At 43.1% G+C, this 19,647-nt stretch overlaps 1 protein-coding gene across 1 annotated transcript in view; it reads right to left on the minus strand.

The window, feature by feature from the left end:
- The window catches only part of LOC137372404 (parathyroid hormone 2 receptor-like), a 131,307-nt gene that overhangs the window by 71,017 nt on the left and 40,643 nt on the right, over positions 1-19,647 (minus strand). Inside the window, exon 4 of the mRNA XM_068036291.1 lies at positions 15,592-15,691. Coding sequence (XP_067892392.1) covers positions 15,592-15,691 — 100 coding nt within the window. The remainder of the gene's footprint in view (positions 1-15,591; positions 15,692-19,647) is intronic.

Raw genomic sequence — 19,647 nt, forward strand, 5'->3', positions numbered from 1 at the left:
CTTTAAAGGGACAGCAATTCTGGCTCCTGAAAATTAAGTGCCTGACCACCATTAAATCATGGTGGGGGGGTTTCAAATACCCAAGGCGGGGTTCCCCTCACCTTTTCGGCCCGGTGCCGCGAGTCCCACTGGCATTACAAAATCCAGTGCATTATTGAATTATTGCCCCACAGTCTTTAATGAAAACCTACATAAGTAGATAATGCAGACAATTTGTAAACTTTGGTTGTAATTTATTCTTTGTTTCTGATTTTGAAACTCAAGATGTTGATTACACATCAGAGTAAATACTTTGGGTCTAGCACCCGAGATAATAAATTTACTTTGCAAAATCAGATAAACAGTACGTCAGTTAAACATAAGCAAAATACTGTGGATGCTGGAAATCTGAAATTAAAAACAGAAAATGCTGGAAATAATCAGCAGGTCTGGCAGCATGTGTGAAGACAAAAACAGAGTTCATGGGCTGGATTTTTAGGTCTCGCCAGGGGCGGGAACGGAGGCGGGCGGGTGATGAAAATATTGGTGCTAGACAGCATGCCGATTCTCGGTCGCCGTTCCCAACGCCATCAAATTAGGTGGGCAAATAAAAGGGAGAAGGGCTCAGATGGTGACTCGACCATTCCCACAGAGGTGGCATTGGGTCAGCGCAGGTTGTGGGGAGAGTGGTCAGTAAGCGCTCGGCAGTGCAGGGGTCATCACCCAGCTGGCATCACAGGGCTATAAAAGGAGGAGGCAAAACTTCCAGACACAATTTGGGGATGACCTGTGCACAAGGAATGCAGCAGCTGGCAATGGGGGCACCACACTCAGATTTTGGTTTTAGTGGCAAAGAGGAGCAACATTCTCTGCAGGAAGGGCAGAGACCCGGGCATCAGGAGGGCAGAGGAGAGGGACAAGGGGCAGAAAGGCAATGGAGACCATACCCTCAGCATAGGCTCTACCCCCAAAGACGGAGCCACCTGGACATGTCGGAGAACGAGTGCCGCACGAGACTGTGACTCTCCAGGCTGATTGTCACAGAGATCTTTGCCCTTATGGAGGAAGACCTCACTCCTCGCACCATTGCTCGCCATTCCCTGTCTGTAGCCGTCAAAGTCATTGTGGCCTTGAACTTCTTCAGCTCTCGCTCCTTCCAAGGATCAGCTGCGGACCTCTATAGCGTCTCGCAAACAGCAGCACACCACTGCATGTCACAGTTCACTGATGCACTATTTGCAAGAGCTGCACAGTACGTTTAATTCCAGACAGAAATGGCCTCACAGGCACAGAGGGCAGTGGGTTTCACCTCCATTGCTGGATTCCCCCCAGGTGCAGGGCATTATAGATTGTGCCCACGTGACCTTCAAGGCACCCAACGACTGGCCAGTGAGATCCATCAACAGGAAGGGCTTCCATTCCCTCAACGTCCAACTGGTCTGTGACCACAATAAGAGCTTCTTCCATGTGTGAGCTCGCTTTTCACTCCAATGTTTCAGGTCGATGACCTTTCATTGGAACCGGCACAATTGCACATCAAATTTCAACGGAACAATACTTCAAAAGATTTTAGGCGTTTGCTCACCCGCACTGACCTCATACAGAGTCAGTCACTGGGCCATCAGAAGAGGGTTCAGGAAAAATGATCAACCCCATCATTCAGATGTCACAGTACTGAGAAGGGATCCTGAATGCATGCTAATTTTTTCCTGAAAACTACTAGCAGCTCTTCAACCTTTACCTTTCAGTCAATATAAGTTCTTGCACATTTTGTGAAGTTGTCAATAAAATCAGTAAATTAACATATACTGCAGTGATGAAAATGTATGTTTCTCCAGCATACAAAGGGCTCCTACTGTGGCTGCATGCCAATTTCCACAAAAATGGATAAGGTATTTTTTCATGCACAGTGCATTCTGAATAGGGGCAGCAAATAATAGAATGCTGAATCACAGAGTGCATCCTGTTAAGATCAGGGTTCGGGAGAATCATGTTTGGAGCAGGGAATTGATAAGTTGAATTAATTGTTACTGTGCATTCCCTGGCTGTAGTACAGGATTGTCTCTGACCTACAAGAAGTGAAAGTGTGTAGGCACAATCAGCGAATGTGGGCTAGAAGTTCATTTGTGTAGTGCCACTTGTTGAGGTGCTACGGAGGCATTGCACCACTTACCGGATGCAGCCTGCACTGCCGGCCACTTCCTCCCAGTCCATGTGGCATGAGGCAGGAGAAGGGTGCACAAAGTATATGTGCTGGCTACATTGCTGCGAATACAAATGGGTTACTTGCGCATCATGATCCTCATGCCCGATTACTGGCCTTATCCAATGTTTCTCTCCTTGTTTTAAGCCAAGAAATGCAGTACACAGAAAGAACACATAAACATGAACAAAAATACTGCATTTTGTTACAAATACAACTGGTGAATCAGCAATCAGATAACTTTACAGACTACTGGTGGTTCTAGCATCTTAACTTTCCCAGACAATAGGAAATTCACGAATGATACAAGATTTCATTAAACTATTTTGCTACAGAAAGTACTTTATGAATATAAAAGCACATTGCTATTAAGGCACCCAACAGTAAAATAAACCTTTCTGCCCTTACCACTGCTTCAATTCCTGAAAAAGTAATTCATGCCTTTTTCGACTTGTGGCTTGACTTCTCAAATGTTCGTCTAGACAGTCGTTACCCCTCCGAAAATTGCAACATATTCAAAAAACTGTGGTCTGTATCCTGACCCACACAACATCCCACAGTCAGTGCACCCTTCCATGTCAAGCCCCTCTGATTCATTGCACCTTCACGAACTGAGATTAGGATCCTCATCCCCATTTTCATGACTATACTTCAGTAATCCCCTCCACCATTCCATCCCCATGCAAAGATCCTCTGCTCCTCCAGTCCTTTGCTGCTGGACTATTGATGACCACTTCATCAGCCAGTATTTCCCCTTCCCTTGGAACCACAAATTATTATGATTTGGGCTTGTTCCCTATAATTTTTACTCACTCTCATCACAAAATCAGTTCTCCATATGAACTCATGCTTTTAATATACCAGCCTTGAAGGTATGTTATTGACATTGTCCAGAATAGGAAGCTGAGCTAATTCCTTAGAAAGCCAAATGGATCTGCAACGGGATATCAATAAAATGGGAGTAATGGCTAAAAGAGGTAAATTGAATTCACTGTCGATCAGTGTAGGGCAATGCATTCTGGTGACAAAAATCAGCTGTAATTATTCTTTGAATCGAAGTATGTTCAGGACAATGGAAGAGTAGAGGGATTTGGAGGTACAGGTTATGAGACATAAAAGGCAACACCATATAGGTTGATAAGGCTATAAAAAAAGCTAATGGAGTTGGTACGATCAGGTGAGGAGGGGTTAAAAGGCTTCCCTCTTGTCCCTCTCCTTGTTTGACTGTAACAGGGTTTATTTCTGTTAAACAGTGAATGTGCTTGCCAATTCAGTGAGTGTTTAACACTTTTAGGTGCTATGATCATAAAAGAAACAATCGGACAGGTTTTCTTGAGTTTTAACAAGAGGTTAATTTATTGCATTTAAAAATCTAAGTAAAATAATAAACAACTTTCCAACTTTCACACACTACACACACACACACACACAAATAGGTTACAGAGTGAAGAAGGATAGTTTGGTTGGATTGGATTCCAAAACAAATAAAATAATATACAGTCTGTGGAATCTGGTAATTCAGTTTGTCTTCTGGATGAATTCGTGGTCCTGAAGTTTCTGACTGGTAGAGGTGACCACCTGGACCAGGGTTTTCATGGAGACAGTGATGTAGATGGCTTTCTCTCCAGAGTCTCTGTCTGCAGCAATGATAGACTTGGATGGTTTGCAGCCTGCAAACAGGGTTCGAACTTACAATGTTACTTGGAGAGAGACAGACAGACAGACCCACCTGGGCCCTGCACTAGATAAAGCTCAGAAGCGTGTCTGATGTATCCAAAAGAAACTCCAAGTTTTCACACAGATGGAGAGACTGTCACATGATCTTCCCAGTGTATTCTTTTTTGCACTTTAATGAGATCCAAGTCCAAGAATTTCAATCTCTCTCAGGTCTGATTGTTTCAATGTTTACTCCCTTGAGGTTCATCTCCACTAGTGTTAATGTACCAAGATGGCTTTGAATGTCTTGCTAATGAATGTGATATCAGGTAGCTCATTCAAACTGCTTAAGCCATTGAGGGCTATTCAGACATGGGTCTCCACCTCGATACCTTGTAATGTGAGGTATCTCAATGCAAATTTCAGTGGCCATCTTAGCTACTTTCTTTTTAAAAGTTTAATTTAGCTTTCCAACCAATGAATTAAAAGTCATCTTCCAGCACAGCAGGTTCATGACGGAGTGATAGATTTTAAATCAATTGTGGTATAGAATATTAAAACCAAGATGTAATGATGGGCCTACGCAAATCCCTAAGTCCTTGGTTAGAGCAAGATATTGAAGTTTTAGAGAGGGCACAACGCATATCTACTAAGATTCTATCTGGTATGAAGAAATGCAAATACAAAGAAAGACTGAAAGAAATGTGAGGGGAAGATTTGTTTGAGCCTGTAAAATGGGACAATTCTTACCCTTTAACTGATAGAACGAGGACACACCCAGTATTGGGTTCAGGCCTTATTATCATTGACCAGTGAGCTGCAGACCCCTAATGGGGGTGATATGATACAAGTTTTTAAGTTATGAAATGATGGGATAAGGTAGATAGAAGCAGACTGTTTCCGAAAATTGCAGGGTGTAGAATGAAGGGTAATAGATGCAATGTAAGTGAAGAGATTTAGAACAGAGGACAGGAGAAACATCTTTACACAGGGGATGTGGAACTTACTTCCACTGTTAGTAGTTGAGGAAAAAATTAAGTCAGTATTCAAAATTAGATTGGATAGGTGGATGAAGAAAAAGAGGTTGAAGGGATATGGGAACAATGTAGGTAAAGATGATTAGATATGGGAACAATGGGGGTAAAGATGATTAGAACTATTTGCTTGCACGGCGGAGGTGGGGGGGCGGTGGGGTGGAGATTAATTTTGATTTGGACAGGTCTGGTCAAATGGCCTGTTGCTGTGTTGTAACATCAGTGTATTTCAAAGTAATATATAGGATATTTCATGTCATAGAGGGAAAATGCCCCCTTAAGTTGTAAATTTACTACTGAATAGCACTTAGGATTCCATTCCAAAATAGTCATTTGAAAACAACCATGCCAGACATTTTTTTAAAAATGCTAAACAAGTGAACAGGATTCTTCTTCTTGGGAAGAAATAAGCAATACTGTTTTACAGCAAAAAAAATCTTTGTATATGTACACACGCAGAGTTCAAATACAATCCATGCATCATGGTAAGACAAACTGAGCAACTAGCACATGAAACGTGCTAGGTTTTATACTTGTTACGATCGAGGTGGGAGGAGTTCACTGTCATTTCTAGTTCCACTTCTCCACAGTTCACAACATATATTTAAATGTTTACCCAGATACTGATGCAACCAATCGTATACTCTACTCTTCATCCCAGAATAAAATACACCAACCAGGTTTCATTAATAAACACCAAAATTATCAGTTTATTATAAAACAAGACTTCACCAGTAATGGAGCAAATCATTAACACACAGATTGAAAAATGAAAGTTCCCTTTCTACCTCACACACACACACACACCACACGCATACCAGTTAACCAAAAAATAAAGAGATTTCCTCTTTAGAGCTCTGTTACAAAAAAATGCAAAAAAAAATACTTTGGCCAAATACTTACTAATTCTTGAAGATAAACAAAGAAAAGACATGGAAAGATGTCGGTTGTCCTTTTTTGTCTGGCGTCCCAAAATACACTTAGACAGCTGTCACTGGAATCTTCCAAGAACAGGTTTTTTCAGGCGACGTTGAGGATCAGTTTGGCAGGCCTTTCAGGAGAAATGCGGCAACAGTTTCAGTCTGTTTCTTACACTTGCTTCTCAGGGCTTCTTAAAGAGGTGGAAAACTGGCAGCCTTTTCAGAGATGGAACAAGCTCAACTGAGTTTTGTCCTTGGCAGGTTGATTTTTAAACTCCTTTCAAAACGTTGGACCCCCAACTCACAGTCCAAAGTGAAACCAAAAACAATCTCTCCAAAAGCAAAACTCCAAACAGCAGGTCAAAAAACCCCTGACCCTCATAAATCTTGCCTTGCCACTTCTCTGTAAACATCCTCCAGTAAATGTTATTTATTTATCTTAGCAGGCGTTTTCCAGTAAGAGTTGTTTATAAACCAAGTCCAAACAACCTTCAGCATTTATAAAATCTTCACAATTTAAATAAAGGACTTCAAAAAATATACTTCAAAATATAGAAATACCATCATAAAAACTTAAGGGCGAAGAAACTCATCTCATGGCCACCAATTTCTTCCACACAATATTGATATTAGACTTCAAAATTTGTGTTTCAATCTACAGTGCCTGAAAAGTGTCAGAAGTGCTCCAGGTTCTAAATAGGCTCAGACAGCTTTAATGCCACCTGAAATAGGTATTAGGAACCTTAAATATGCAAATTGGGGCCTTCATTCAGTTGTATGACTCCAAATGCAAAATTCTGAAATAAATGGGTAGAACGTGCATTGTCCCAGGTGTTGAATAGCCTATCCATCAATCCTTAAAGGGATTGCTGGAAACCGCTCAAAAACAGGCCCAGCAATTCTTCAGTTTTGATTTTTGTGGGCCCAGGAACAACAGCAATGCTCCTCCTAGACCCACAAAAAGCTCCAGGTGCTACATTCAAAACTTAAGGTGAATAAATCACAGGGGCTTGATAAAATGCACCTGAGGATCCTTAAGGGTCTGAGGAGAAAATCGTAGAAAATCTGGCACAAGTTTTCCAGAAATTATTGAATATTGGAAAGGTGCCTGGGGACTCAAGAAAGGCAAATTGTACTTTGATTATGGAAAAAAGGTCACAATATTCATCATGAGTTTGATGTCTCATTTGAAGTAATGGCAACCTTTATTAAAGATATGATCGTTGAACATCTAGATAGAAATAAAGTCATAAACGATAGCTAGTCATGGATACTAGAAATGAAAAATCTTCAAAGAAAATTTTCTGTGCTCCTTCATTTGTGTTTTCTTTGTCTTTCAGAAAATGCTGGAAATACTCAGCAGCTCAGGCAGCATCTGTGGAGAGAGAAACAGAGCTAATGTTTCAGGTCAGTGACCTCAGGTCACAACCGGAAAACGGTAGAGATGTAATTGTTTGTAAACAAGTACAAAGACAGGAAAAGAGGGAAGGGAAGGAAAGAACAAAGGGAAAATCTGTGATAGCGTGTAAGGCTGGAGTGATTAAATGATAAAAGGGATGATGGTGCAAGGCAAAAGGGGATGGTAATGGGATAAGCAAAGGAACAAAAGATGGCTCTAGAGGAGGTGTAAATGGGAATATAAGAATCATCATCAACAGCTGCTGTCCAAAAAAATGGGAATAATGGTTATAATCTGAAATTTTGAACTTAATGTTGAGTTCAGAAGATTGTAAAGTGTCTAAAAGATGAGATGGGTGATATACCTCAAACTTATGTTGAGCTTCATCAGAAAGTGTAGGAGGCCATGGATGGAAAGTTCAGGGTGGGAATGGAACGGGGAATTAAAATGGCAAGCAACTGGAAACACAGGGTCATGCTTGTGGACTAAACGGAGGTGTTCAGCAAAGCGGTGACCAATCTGCGTTTGATCTCCCCACTGGAGAGGAGACCACATAGTGAGCAACAAATACATTACACTAAACTGTAGTAAGTACAAGTAAATCGTTGTTTCACCTGGAAGTTGTGTCTGGAGCCCTATACGATGGGAAGGGAGGAGATGAAAGGATGGGTTGCAGTCTTGCACTTGCAATGGAAAAGTGCCGTGGGAAGGAGAGAGGGTGTTGGAGGTGATGGGGAAGAGTGGACCAGGGTGTTGTGGAGAGAATGGTCCATTCAGAATTCTGAAAGGGGAGGAGAACATGGGTTTGGTGGCAGGATCATGCTGGAGGTTTTGGAAATGGTGGAGGATAATCCGTTGAATGTGGATGCTAGTGAGATGGAAGGTGAGAACCAGGGGAACCCTACTGTGGTTCTGAAATCGAGGGGAAGGGGTAGGGGCAGAAGTGCAGGAAATAGGACAGACACGATCGATGGCTGTATCAGCAATGGTGGAGGGGCATTCTTGAAATAAAAGCAAACTGCTGCTGATGCTGGAAATCTGAAATAAAAACAGAAAATACTGGAAATATGCAGCTGGTCTGGTAGCATCTGTGAAGAGAGAAATGAGTGTGTTCTGTCATCGACCTGAAATATTAACTCTGTTTCTCTCTCCACAAATGATGCCAGAACTGCTGTGCATTTCCAACATTTTCTGTTATTTTGTGTATTTGTTCATGGGATGTGGGCGTCGTTGGCAAGGCCAGCATCCCTAATTGCCCTTGAGAATGTGCTGGTGAGTTGCCTTCTTGAATCGCTGCAGTCCATGTGGTGTAGGTACACCTACAGTGCTGTTAGGGGGGGGGGAGTTCCAGGATTTAGACCCAGTAACAATAAAGGAACGGCAACATAGTTCCAAGTCAGGATGGTGTGTGGCTTGGAGGGGAACTTGTAGGTGGTGGTGCTCCCAGGTGCCTGCTGTCCTTGTGCTTCTAGGTGGTAGAGGTCGTGGGTTTGGAAGTTGATGTCAAAGGAGCTTTGGCAAATTGCTGCAGTGCATCTTGATGGTACACACTGCTGCCGGTGGTAAAGGGAGTGTATGTTGAAGGTGGTGGATGGGGTGCCGATCAAGTGAGCTGCTTTGTCCTGGATGGTGTCGAGCCTGCTTGAGTGTTGTTGAAGCTGAACCCATCCAGGCAAGTGAAGAGTATTCCATCACATTCCTGACTTGTGCCTTTTAGATGGTGGACAGGCAATGGGGAGTCAGAAGGTGAGTTACGCGCCGCAGAATTCCCAGCCTCTGACCTGCTCTTATATCCACAGCATTTATGTGGCTGGTCCAGTTCCGTTTCCGGTCAATGGTAACCCCCAGGATGTTGATAGTGGGGGATTTGGTAATGGTAATGCCATTGAATGTCAAGGGGAGATGGTTAGATTCTCTCTTGTCGGAGATGGCCATTGCCTGGCAATTGTTAGTTGCAAATGTTACTTGCCACTTATCAACCCAAGCCTGAATGTTGTCCAGGTCTTGCTGCATGCGGGCAGGACTGCTTCAGTATCTGAGAAATTACGAATGGTACTGAACAATGTGCAATCATCAGCAAGCATCCTCATTTCTAACCTTTTGATGGAGGAAAAGTCATTGATGAAGAAGCTGAAGGTGGTTGGGTGAAGGACACTACCTTGAGGAACTCCTCCAACAACATACTGGGGTTGAGATGATTGGCCTCCAACAACCACAACCATCTTCCTTTGTGCTACACATGACTCCAACCAGTGGACAGTTTTCCCTGATTCCTATTGACTTCAATTTTGCTAGGGCTCCTTGATGCCATACTCGGTCAAATGCTGCCTTGATGTCAAGGGCAGCTACTCTCACCTCACCTCTGGAATTTAGCTCTTTTGTCCATGTTTGGACCAAGGCTGTAATATGGTCTGGAGCTCAGTGGCCCTGGCAGAACCCAAACTGAGCATCAGTGGGCAGGTTATTGCTGAGTAAGTGTTACTTGATAGCACGGTCATGGACAACTTCCATTACTTTGCTGATGATTGACAGAAGACCAATGGGGTGATAATTGACCAGACTGGATTTGTCCTACTTTTTGTGGACGGGACCTACCTGGTGTCAGGTAGATGCCAGTGATGTAGCTGTATGAGAACAGCTTGGTTAGGGGCACAGCTAGTTCTGGAGCACAAGTCTTCAGTACTACTGCTGGGATGTTGTCAGGGCCCATAGCCTTTCCTGTATCCAATGCGTTTCTTGCTACTATGTGGAGTGAATCAAATTGGCTGAAGACTGGCATCTGTGATTCTGGGGACCTCAGGAGAAGGCCGAAATGGATCATCCACTCGGCACTCCTGGCTGAAGATGGATGCAAATGCTTCAGTCGTGTTTTTTACCCCGGCATGCTGGATTCTGCCATCATAGAGGATGGATGTGTTTTTGGAGCCTCCTCCAGTTAGTTGTTTAATTGTCCACACCATTCATGACTGGATGTAGGACTGCAGAGCTTTGATCTGATCCATTGGTTGTGGAATCACTTGTCTCTGTCTATAGCATGCTGCTTCAGTTGTTTAGCATGCATGTAGTCCTATGTTGTATCTTCACCAGGTTGATATCTCATTTTTAGGTCTGTCTGATGCTGCTCCTGTCATGCTCTCCTGCACTGCTCATTGAACCAGGGTTGGTTCTTTGGCTTGATGATGATGGTAGAGTGAGAGACATGCCGGGCCTTAAGGTTACAGATTGTGGTTGAATACAATTCTACTGGCCTACAACGCCTCATGGTTGCCCAGTTTTAAGCTGTTAGATCTGTTCTGAATCACTCCCATTTAGCAGAATGGTAGTGCTACACAACATAATGGATGGTGTCCTTACTGAGAAGATGGGACTTAGTCTCCTCAAGGACTGTGTGGTAGTCAGTCCTACCTATACTGTCATGGATAGATGCATCTGCGACAGGTAGATTGGTGAGGACAAGGTCAAGTAGATTTTTCCCTATTGTTGGTTCTCTTATCAGCTGCCGCTGACCCAGTCTGGCAGATATGTCCTTCAGGAGTTGGCCAGCTCATAGTAGTGGTGCTACCGAGCCACTCTTGGTAATGGACATTGAAGTCTCTCATCCAGAGTACATTCTGTGCCCTCTCATGCTTCTTCCAAGTAGTGTTCAACATGGACGAGCACTGACTGATCAGCTGACATAGGGCGGTAGATGGTATCAGCAGAAGGTTTCCTTGCCCGTGCTTGACCTGATGACATGTGACCACATAGGGTCTGGAGTCAATGTTAAGGACTCTTGGGACAACTACTACCACTGTATACCATTGTGCCACCTCCTTTGGTGGGTCTGTCCTGTCAGTGGGACAGGGCATACGCAGGGATGGTGATGGAGGAGTCTGGGACATTGGCTGTAACATATGATTCACAGAGTATGACTATGTCAGGCTGTTGCTTGACTAGTCTGTTGGACAGCTCTCTCAATTTTGGCACAAGTCCCTAGATGTTAGTGAGGTGGACTTTGCACGGTCAACTGGGCAGGGTGTGCCTTCATCATTTCTAGTGTGGTGCCTAGGCCAATGCCAGGTGGTCCGTCCAGTTTTCTTCTCATTCAATATGAGCGGAATCCTTGGTTGAGGGTTAGTTACCACTCCTACTGAGGTCTACAATTTTTAGGTTGCTTTTGATGTCGAGCAACTAACCAAGACATTACAATGAGCCCTTGTCAGAATCTGAGCTAAGCCCTGGACTGATATTCTCCCCGCCTCTGCCAAAGTTTTTCCTCCCAGAGCTGTGAATCCTCTGCAAAGTGATTGATTTCATTTTCAAAATGGCACTGTGGGTATATTCAGGCTTGTGATGGGATGGGGGGGTGGGGCGTGCCTGGAAATTGTCTTGTATATCGGAAATGCTCTCCTGCATGCATTTTGTATGTTTTTGCTGGGGCTCTTCATTAGCCACAGCTCAGTTTGTAGCTTTCTCCTCCTCTAAATCAGAAGATTGTGAGCTCATCTAGGCTGATGCTCCAATGCAGACTTGAAGGGGTGCTGGACTGTCAGAGCTGCTGTCTTTCGGATGAGATATTAAAACTTTCAGGTGGATGTGAAAACTCCCATGGCACTATTTCAAAGAAGAGCAGGAGGTTTCTACCCATTGTCCTGCTGTGTATATATATTCCTCAACCAACATCTAAAAACAGATTATCTTGTCCTTATCACATTGCTATTTTTGTAACCTTGCTGTGCCCAAATTGGCTGCTGTATTTCCTATATTACAACAGTGCCCATCCTTCAAAAGCACTTCATTGGCTTTAAACGCTTTGGGACATCCTGAAGTCATGAAAGCGCTATATAAATGCAAGTCTTTCTTTATATTGGGCCTTGGAATATGAAAGATTAGCTGGACAGGTGGCATTCATGAAGTATATGGGGGTGTGTAACCAGAGCTTGGAATATTCCATGCGCCAGCATCATGGTGTTTGTGGGGGATGGCAGGCAAAAAAGTTGTTGGAGCCAAGTTTATGAGTAACTTGGCAATCTAAAAAAATTCTATGTGCGTGATCAACTTTATTTTTAGAGGTGTATAGTGGGGAAGTATTAATGGCAGTTATAGCTCTGATATATTTGACTTAAATATGCAGCAAATGGTTGAAGATGGTTAAGTAAATGTGTAAGTTTTACATTGCTATTACTGCAGTATATTTTTGATTCAGTTCTTGCTTTAATGTGAGATTATTTGAATCCATGACAGACATAGCAAAATAGAGGCAGACAGCTGGGACAGTAATGAGTCTTTTATAGCTTCACTGAAAAGAAAAAGAAAAAGTTTCCATGGTTTTCTCACCAACATAATCCTCAGGTTATAACAGTTCCAGAATATATTACCATACTGTGGCTTTCAGCACAAGGTATTGGCACTCCTCCATGGCACAGAGACAAGAATTTTTATTCCATACTCAGTGGATTAATATTGTGGTTTAAATGAAGTAACCCAGGTGGGAGAAAATAACCAATGTCATTGGCTGCAAATTATTTTTCTAGTAATGGATAGATTACATTTACAATTAATGAGTGCTCAGACTATCCAATAAAATTAGTTTAATATTCAACACATTCAAGAGTCCTTAATGTACCCCATGTAGATTTTCCTTGGCGGCAAGTAGGTTAAGTAGTGAGAAAGGTCTGCAATATGAATATTAAGCAAAGTGGACATTGTAAACCTGCAGGATTAATTACAGAAATAACGAACAGCAAGATTGAAGGTAAATCCATTTTTATCATGAGAATAACAATGAACAATGGATTTCTTTTCAAGTACAGTAATTCCATAGTATTAGGTAGAATTTAAAGTACAGAAACAGGCCATTTGGCCCAACAGATCCATTAAGGTGTTTAAACTCCACATAAGCCTCCTCCCAACTTTCTTCATTGAACCCTATCAATATATCTTTCTATTCCTTTCTCTCTCCGATGTTTATCTAGCTTCCCCGTAAATGCATTTATGCTATTCGCCTCAACTATTCCAATGATAGCGATTTCTACATTCTAACTACAGTAATGTAATGGCTGTGGCCAGGATTTTACCCTCGGTCGACGGGAGCCGGCCACCAACTGAAGAGTCGGTGGCGAACCCGTTTCCGCCTCTTCTGGGGATCCGACCCATATTATGCGGGTCGCCGGGCTTCAATTGTTCTGCGGCGGGACTTCCACCTGCTTGAAGTAGGAAGTCCCGCCTAATGGAGCTGCCAGCCAATCAACGGGCCGGCAGCACCTAGACCGTTAAGTGACCACTTAAGGGCCTTGATTGGCCTGGGGCGGGCAGGCCGTTTTCCGATGCCGCCGCCCTGCGTAAAGTGGCGGCGGAGGCGGGAGCGGGTCGGAAAGGTCTCCCGGAGCCTCCCATTCCATTTTATGCCACCCGCCCACCACCATCCCACTCTTTGGAGTGCCATAAAATTCCGGCCTATCTTACTGGACTAACAAGTTAGTTCAAATTCCATCAAGGCAGTTTGAGAATTTGAAATAGATTTAAGGAATCTAGAAATATAAAGCTGGTTTCAGTAAACATGACTGTATGAATGTTGAATTGTAATAAATATCCAATTGGTTCACTAATGCCCTTTAAGGAAACCTGCTGTTTGTACCCAGTCTGGCCTATATGACTTCAGTCCCATACCAACATGATTGACTCTTAACTGCCCTCTCAAGTGGTCAAGCAAATCATTCTAAGGATAACTAGAATTGGGTAATAAATGCTGCCCTTGTCAGTGACATCCACATCCTGAGAATTAACAAAAAACATTTTAAACTGTAGTTACTTCCAAAATAATTGTTATAAATAAAAGTTATCTCAATTTCACGGGCTGGAGATTGCTGGTGGTGCCATGGTAGTGGCAGCACAGGATTTAGGCCCATCCATCAGCCCTATTGCAACCAGGGCACATTTTCCCATATCGGAAACAGGGGTACAGGATGAACTCTTGGCAGGATCCCCACCAACAAGATAGGAATATCCCAAGACCTAAGCCTGAAAAATTAAGCACATTAAGGCCAAATGGAGAGTGGGGAGGCCGCTACTGTGCCCTCTCTATCCACCAGGCCTTTTCAAGGCCATTCTTGCTGCTATCCTAGCCCAACCGCCACCTTCCACCAAATGGCTCCAGAGGCAGCAATGAAAAAGGTGGGCAGGACAGAACTCAAGTCACTGGGTGGGTTCATAAAGAAACATCCAGTTCCACGTATCTTAATGTTACAAAGCTTTCCAACCAGAGCTTATTTTCCAAATGCAATTGGATTAAAAGTTTTATTCGTAGCTAACCTCAATGAGTGCTGCTTGTAACAACTTCCCAGTTATGAGGAGTAGTGCAGGTCTAAAGCAGGTTCATTTTTCACAAAAACTGATCATTTTCCATTGTTAATCTCAACACTAGAAAATATTTCATACAAAGTGACCATTTTTGCTCTGTCCACCACAGCCACAATAGAAAAAAAAATCCTTAATTGACAACAGTGCTGCACATCAAGCATCTTCACAAAGTATTGTTGAAAACAGTATAAGAAGGAATTGTCCTGGTTTATCAAATATAATGCCAACACAGCAGAGAATATATCCTTGCCACTTGGATATTAAGCATCGCTAGGGCAGAACACGGAAAGCCTTTCTGGTGTGGGGGCAAAGGATGGTGTGAGTAGGGGTTGCGCATGTCTAACAAACCTTATTGGATTTTTTCCCCCGTTAACTATGATGGAAGGAAAATTCAGCCTGCGATCCTCCTGCACAGATTTTCTTTTCTACATTCCACATAGGTGATGCTTAATGTCCAGGTAAAGTCAAAAACCCCCTCATCTTTTTTTTTAAAATGCATTCCTTTGTAGGGCCTCAGGAAGGCAGATTGCTGCTTTTTAATCTGATAATTGTGGGTTACTGACTCTTCAATCTAGGTTCATCTAAATACTATTCATTTAATTTGATTCTAAACAAATTTGAAGATATGATTACCAATGTAACACACTTATTTAAATTGATAAATACAATTTTAATTAATTCTTCTCACGATGGTATAAATTAGCCTTATTGTATTCTAAACAAGTATAGACAGAGTCAAAGTTAGATAACAACAAAGACAATTAAATCTGTAACATTCCTTAACCTGAAATGTTAACTGTTTCTCTCTTCAAAATTGAAGGACCTTTCCTCTTTTAAATTGCTCTTCCTCCAACGATCTACATGCTTTTAAAATCAAAAATTGGTATTTGTAAACTAATTTCTCAATTTATTTTGTGTTCGCTCTGACTATTATCAGCCTGGATATGTCATGTACTGTGGACCTTAGTCCTTAGCTCAGATTTCTGATCAAACAAAATAAAAACTAAACTGAGAACTGACATAACTGATAGAGAAACAAATTAAACACTAACAAAGGCCTACCTTCTTCAGTTTGATTCAATATATGTAGGTCACAGTTTGCCTTTTCTGCAATAAGAAGGTATATCTGTTCTTCTTTGGTCATAACATCATCAGCATTAATCTGGAAGGAACACGACATTTTCAAGATATAATTTGTGTAATATGGGAATCCAAAGGACATTAAAATGATACTGGGAATGAATTTGAAGGCTGTATTGTAATTCCAACTTCATACGAGACTGGAAGAATAGATTGTAAACATTACTTGAATCCTGACATTAGCTTACAACCTTGAATTAGTTTCCTGTGTGTGTTGAAAGGCAGACGAATATGATTTTATTAAAAGTGTACCATACAACTTCCCACCATTTGCTGGTAATATTTCTACCTTCTGAACTGCTCTTTTCTGCTACATTGAAAATATTTCAGGGGATGAAGATTTGAATAAATTGTGATTTCTCAGCTCAAAGTAGAATGCTAAGCTGTATGTGAGGTTTGGATTCCTTGACCCTGCTGTTGGAAGATAACAAATCTTAAATACTTATTGAATAATTGTTCAGTTACAATATAGATTGTTTTTAGCATATAAATGGAAAACATTTTTCAAGGGTCGAGAGAGATTTTTCATCAGTGTAAAGACAACAGTGCCATCTGGCCTGCCATACTGTTGCTGTACATCTCCCCTGAGGAGTAAGAAATTAGTCACAGAGATGCAGATTATTCAACCAGACAGAATGTAATAGATAAAGTTTTTGTTTCATTAGCCTTTTGGAACACCTCATTTTTTCTATTTAGTGATCAGTTCATTTTGAATTTTGTTCCTGGCATGCAGTAATGCACAAGGATGGCATGAGTTGGAATCATTATCTATGTGCCATTTTCCCAAAACTGTGGAAAGCATCTTGACAACATCCCGAAAGGTCCATACTAGATTAGGAACTCATCATGTGGGGGTTCAAATTTAAATAAGTAAAAAATCAGTCCTTCCCATACTTTTTTTTTAACTCTTGTCAATTTTCACTTTCCCCTCATCTGCTGAAGAGAATGACTTCCTGCTTGGCCAAAACCAAAACACTGCAGATGCTGGAAATCTGAAATAAAAACGGAGAATTCTGGAAAAAAATTCAGCAAGTCAGGCAGCATCTGTGGTGAGAGAAACAGAATTAATAGCCGGAATTTTACGCCACTAGCGGGTCGAATGGTGGCGTGGGGTGACATAAAATTGAGCGGCAGACTCCGGGAGGCCTACCCATCCCGATTCCACCTCCGACCAAGTTTACGCAGGTCCGGGGGGGGGTGGGGGGGGATGGATAGGGGAAACGACCTGCCCGCCCGAGGCCAATCAAGACCCTTAAGTGGCCACTTAACTGCCACTTAAGGGCCCTCGCCCGCCTCCACAGGTATTTTACCTGTGACAGGCGGGTGTGCCGGGGACGTGAAAGACTGCCCATCTATAGCTGCCAGCCTTTCCGCACCCCGGGGGTGGGGGGGGGGGGGGAGGTGGGCATGGCAGTCAGGCACAGCGTGCCCGATTGAGGGCTGCCCCAACCTCCCAATCCAACCCTGGGATCCAAGACACCCCCCTCCCTCCCAAACGACCACCCTAGCCTCACCAGGGCACGGCCGATTCCCTTGGTGAGGCAACACAAATTTACCTTCAGTCCCGGCTCCTTGGTATCCTCATCGGTCAGCTGGGCTGCAGTCCCAGCAGTGGCCACCACTCCCAGTGGTGCTGCTGAGACTAACAGCTGCCAGCCCGCTGATTGGCTGGCAGCTCACTGAAGCGGGACCTCCTCCCTCAAGTGGGTGGAAGTCCCGCCTCAAGCCAATTAAAGCCCGGGGACCCGTAAAATACGGGACAGATCCCCAGGCTAGGCGGAAGCAGGTTCGCCACCGACATTTACGTCGGAGTCCGGCTCCCGTCCACCCACTGTAAAATTCCAGCCGATGTTTCAAGTCGATGACCTTTCATCAGGAATGGAAAAAGTTAGAAATATAATAGATTTTAAGCAAGTACCGAGGCAGGGAAGGTAAGGAGGGAAGAACAAAAGGGAATATCTGTGATAGGGTGAAATGTAAAAAAGATTAAAGAACAAAAGGGATAATGGTGCAAGGCAAAAGAAGATGGTAATGGGACAAGTGAAAAAAACAAAAGATGATTCTAGGGGAGCTGTAAATGGGAATAGTAGAATCATCACTAACAACTGCCATACCAAACAAATGGGGGCAGGGGTTATGATCTGAAATTGTTGAACTCACTGCTGGGTCTAGAAGGCTGTAAAGTGCCTAAATGATAAATGAGGTGCTGTTTCTCGAGTTTACATTGAACTTCATTGGAAGTGTAGGAGGCTGAGGACAGAGAGGTTTGTGTAGGAGTGGGGCAGAGAATTAAAATTACAGATGATCGGACTCTCAGGGTCATTATTGTGGACTGAACGGAGGTGCACTACAAAGCAATCACCCAGTCTGCATTTGGTCTCCCCAGTGTAGAGGAGACCACATTCTGAACAGCGAATAGAGAATGCTATATTGAAATAGCTGCAAGTAAATCGTCGTTTCGCCTGGAAGAAGTGATTGATGCCTTGGACGATAGCAAGGGAGGAGGTAAAGAAAGCATACTTTGCACCTCCCGTGCTTCCATGGGAAGAGGCTGTGGGAAAGGGAGGGGGTGGGATGTTGAGCTAACTGAGGAGTTGACAGGGGTGTTGTGGAGGGTTTGGTCTCTTCAGAATGCTGAAACGGGAGGGGAGGGGAAGATGTGTTTGGTGCTGGCATCACGCTGGAGGTGGCAGAAATGCTGGAGGACAATCCATTGAATGTGGAGGCTGGTAGGGTGGAAGGTGAGGACAAGGGATCCTCTCAAGGTTTTGAGACAGGGGAAAGGGGTCAGAGCAGAAGTACGTAAAATGGAACCGAACCATCTGTTCCATTTCCCGCATTTCAGCTGCCACCTGTCCAAGAAACACAATAGTGCTCCCTAGTCTTCACCTTCCACCCCAAAAGCCTACATATTCAACAGATCACCCTCCAACATTCCCACCACCTCCAGCGTGAGGTTACCACCAAACACATCTTCCCCTCCCCTTCCCTTTCAATATTCCAAAGTGATCGTCCCCTCTGCAACAGCCCAGTACATTCCTCAATCACCCCCATCAACCCCTGCCCTTTCCACTGCACTTTCTATGTAAATGCAGGAGATGCAACACTTGCTTTTTCTTAAACCTCCTTCCTTCCTACCATCCAACTCCCCAAACTTTCCTTCCAGGTGAAACAGCAATTTACTTGTACCTATTTTAATTTAGTATACTGTATTTGCTGCTTATGATGCAGTCCCTTCTACATTAGGGAGATAAAACGCCAATTGGATGACCACTTTTGCAGAACACCTCCAAGCAGTGCACAAGTGCCACCCCAAACTTCGCCTGCCATTTTAATTCTCTGCCCACTCCCATTCTAATCTCTGTGTCCTCAACCTCCTGCATCAAATCCAATGAACTTCAATGTAAGTTTGAGGAAAAGTGCCTCATCTTTTGATGAAGCATTTTACAGTCTTGCAGTTCATAACTTCTACCCCCATTTTTTTGGACAGCAGTTGTTGGTGATGCTTCTTCTATTCCCATTGACAACTCCTCGCTACACATCTTGCGTTCCTTTACTTGTCCCATTACCATGTCCTTTTGCCTTGCACCATCATCTCTTTTGTCATTTAATTTCTCCTGCCTTCCACAGTATCACAAACCTTTCCTTTTATCCTTTTCTCCCCTCTCCCCTTTTGCTGCCTTTGTACTTGCTTAAAACCTATTACATCTCGAACATTTTTCAGTTTTGATGAAAAATCATTGACCTGAAACAGTAACTTTGTTTCTCTCTCCATAGAGACTGCCTGCTGAGATTTTCCAGTATTTTCTGACTGTTCAGTTGGGTGTGGAACCAGAGTTACCAGGGGTCCTCCAATACCTCACCTTAGTGACCATTTTTCATGCGTAAATGTTGGTGGGCTACTCATGTACAAGCAACATCATAGGGGTCATGTGTACTTCCAGCAAGGATTGTGGATAGTGATCATGAGCAGAAACC

This window comes from Heterodontus francisci, chromosome 7, assembly GCF_036365525.1.
Source record: "Heterodontus francisci isolate sHetFra1 chromosome 7, sHetFra1.hap1, whole genome shotgun sequence".
Taxonomy (NCBI): domain Eukaryota; kingdom Metazoa; phylum Chordata; class Chondrichthyes; order Heterodontiformes; family Heterodontidae; genus Heterodontus; species Heterodontus francisci.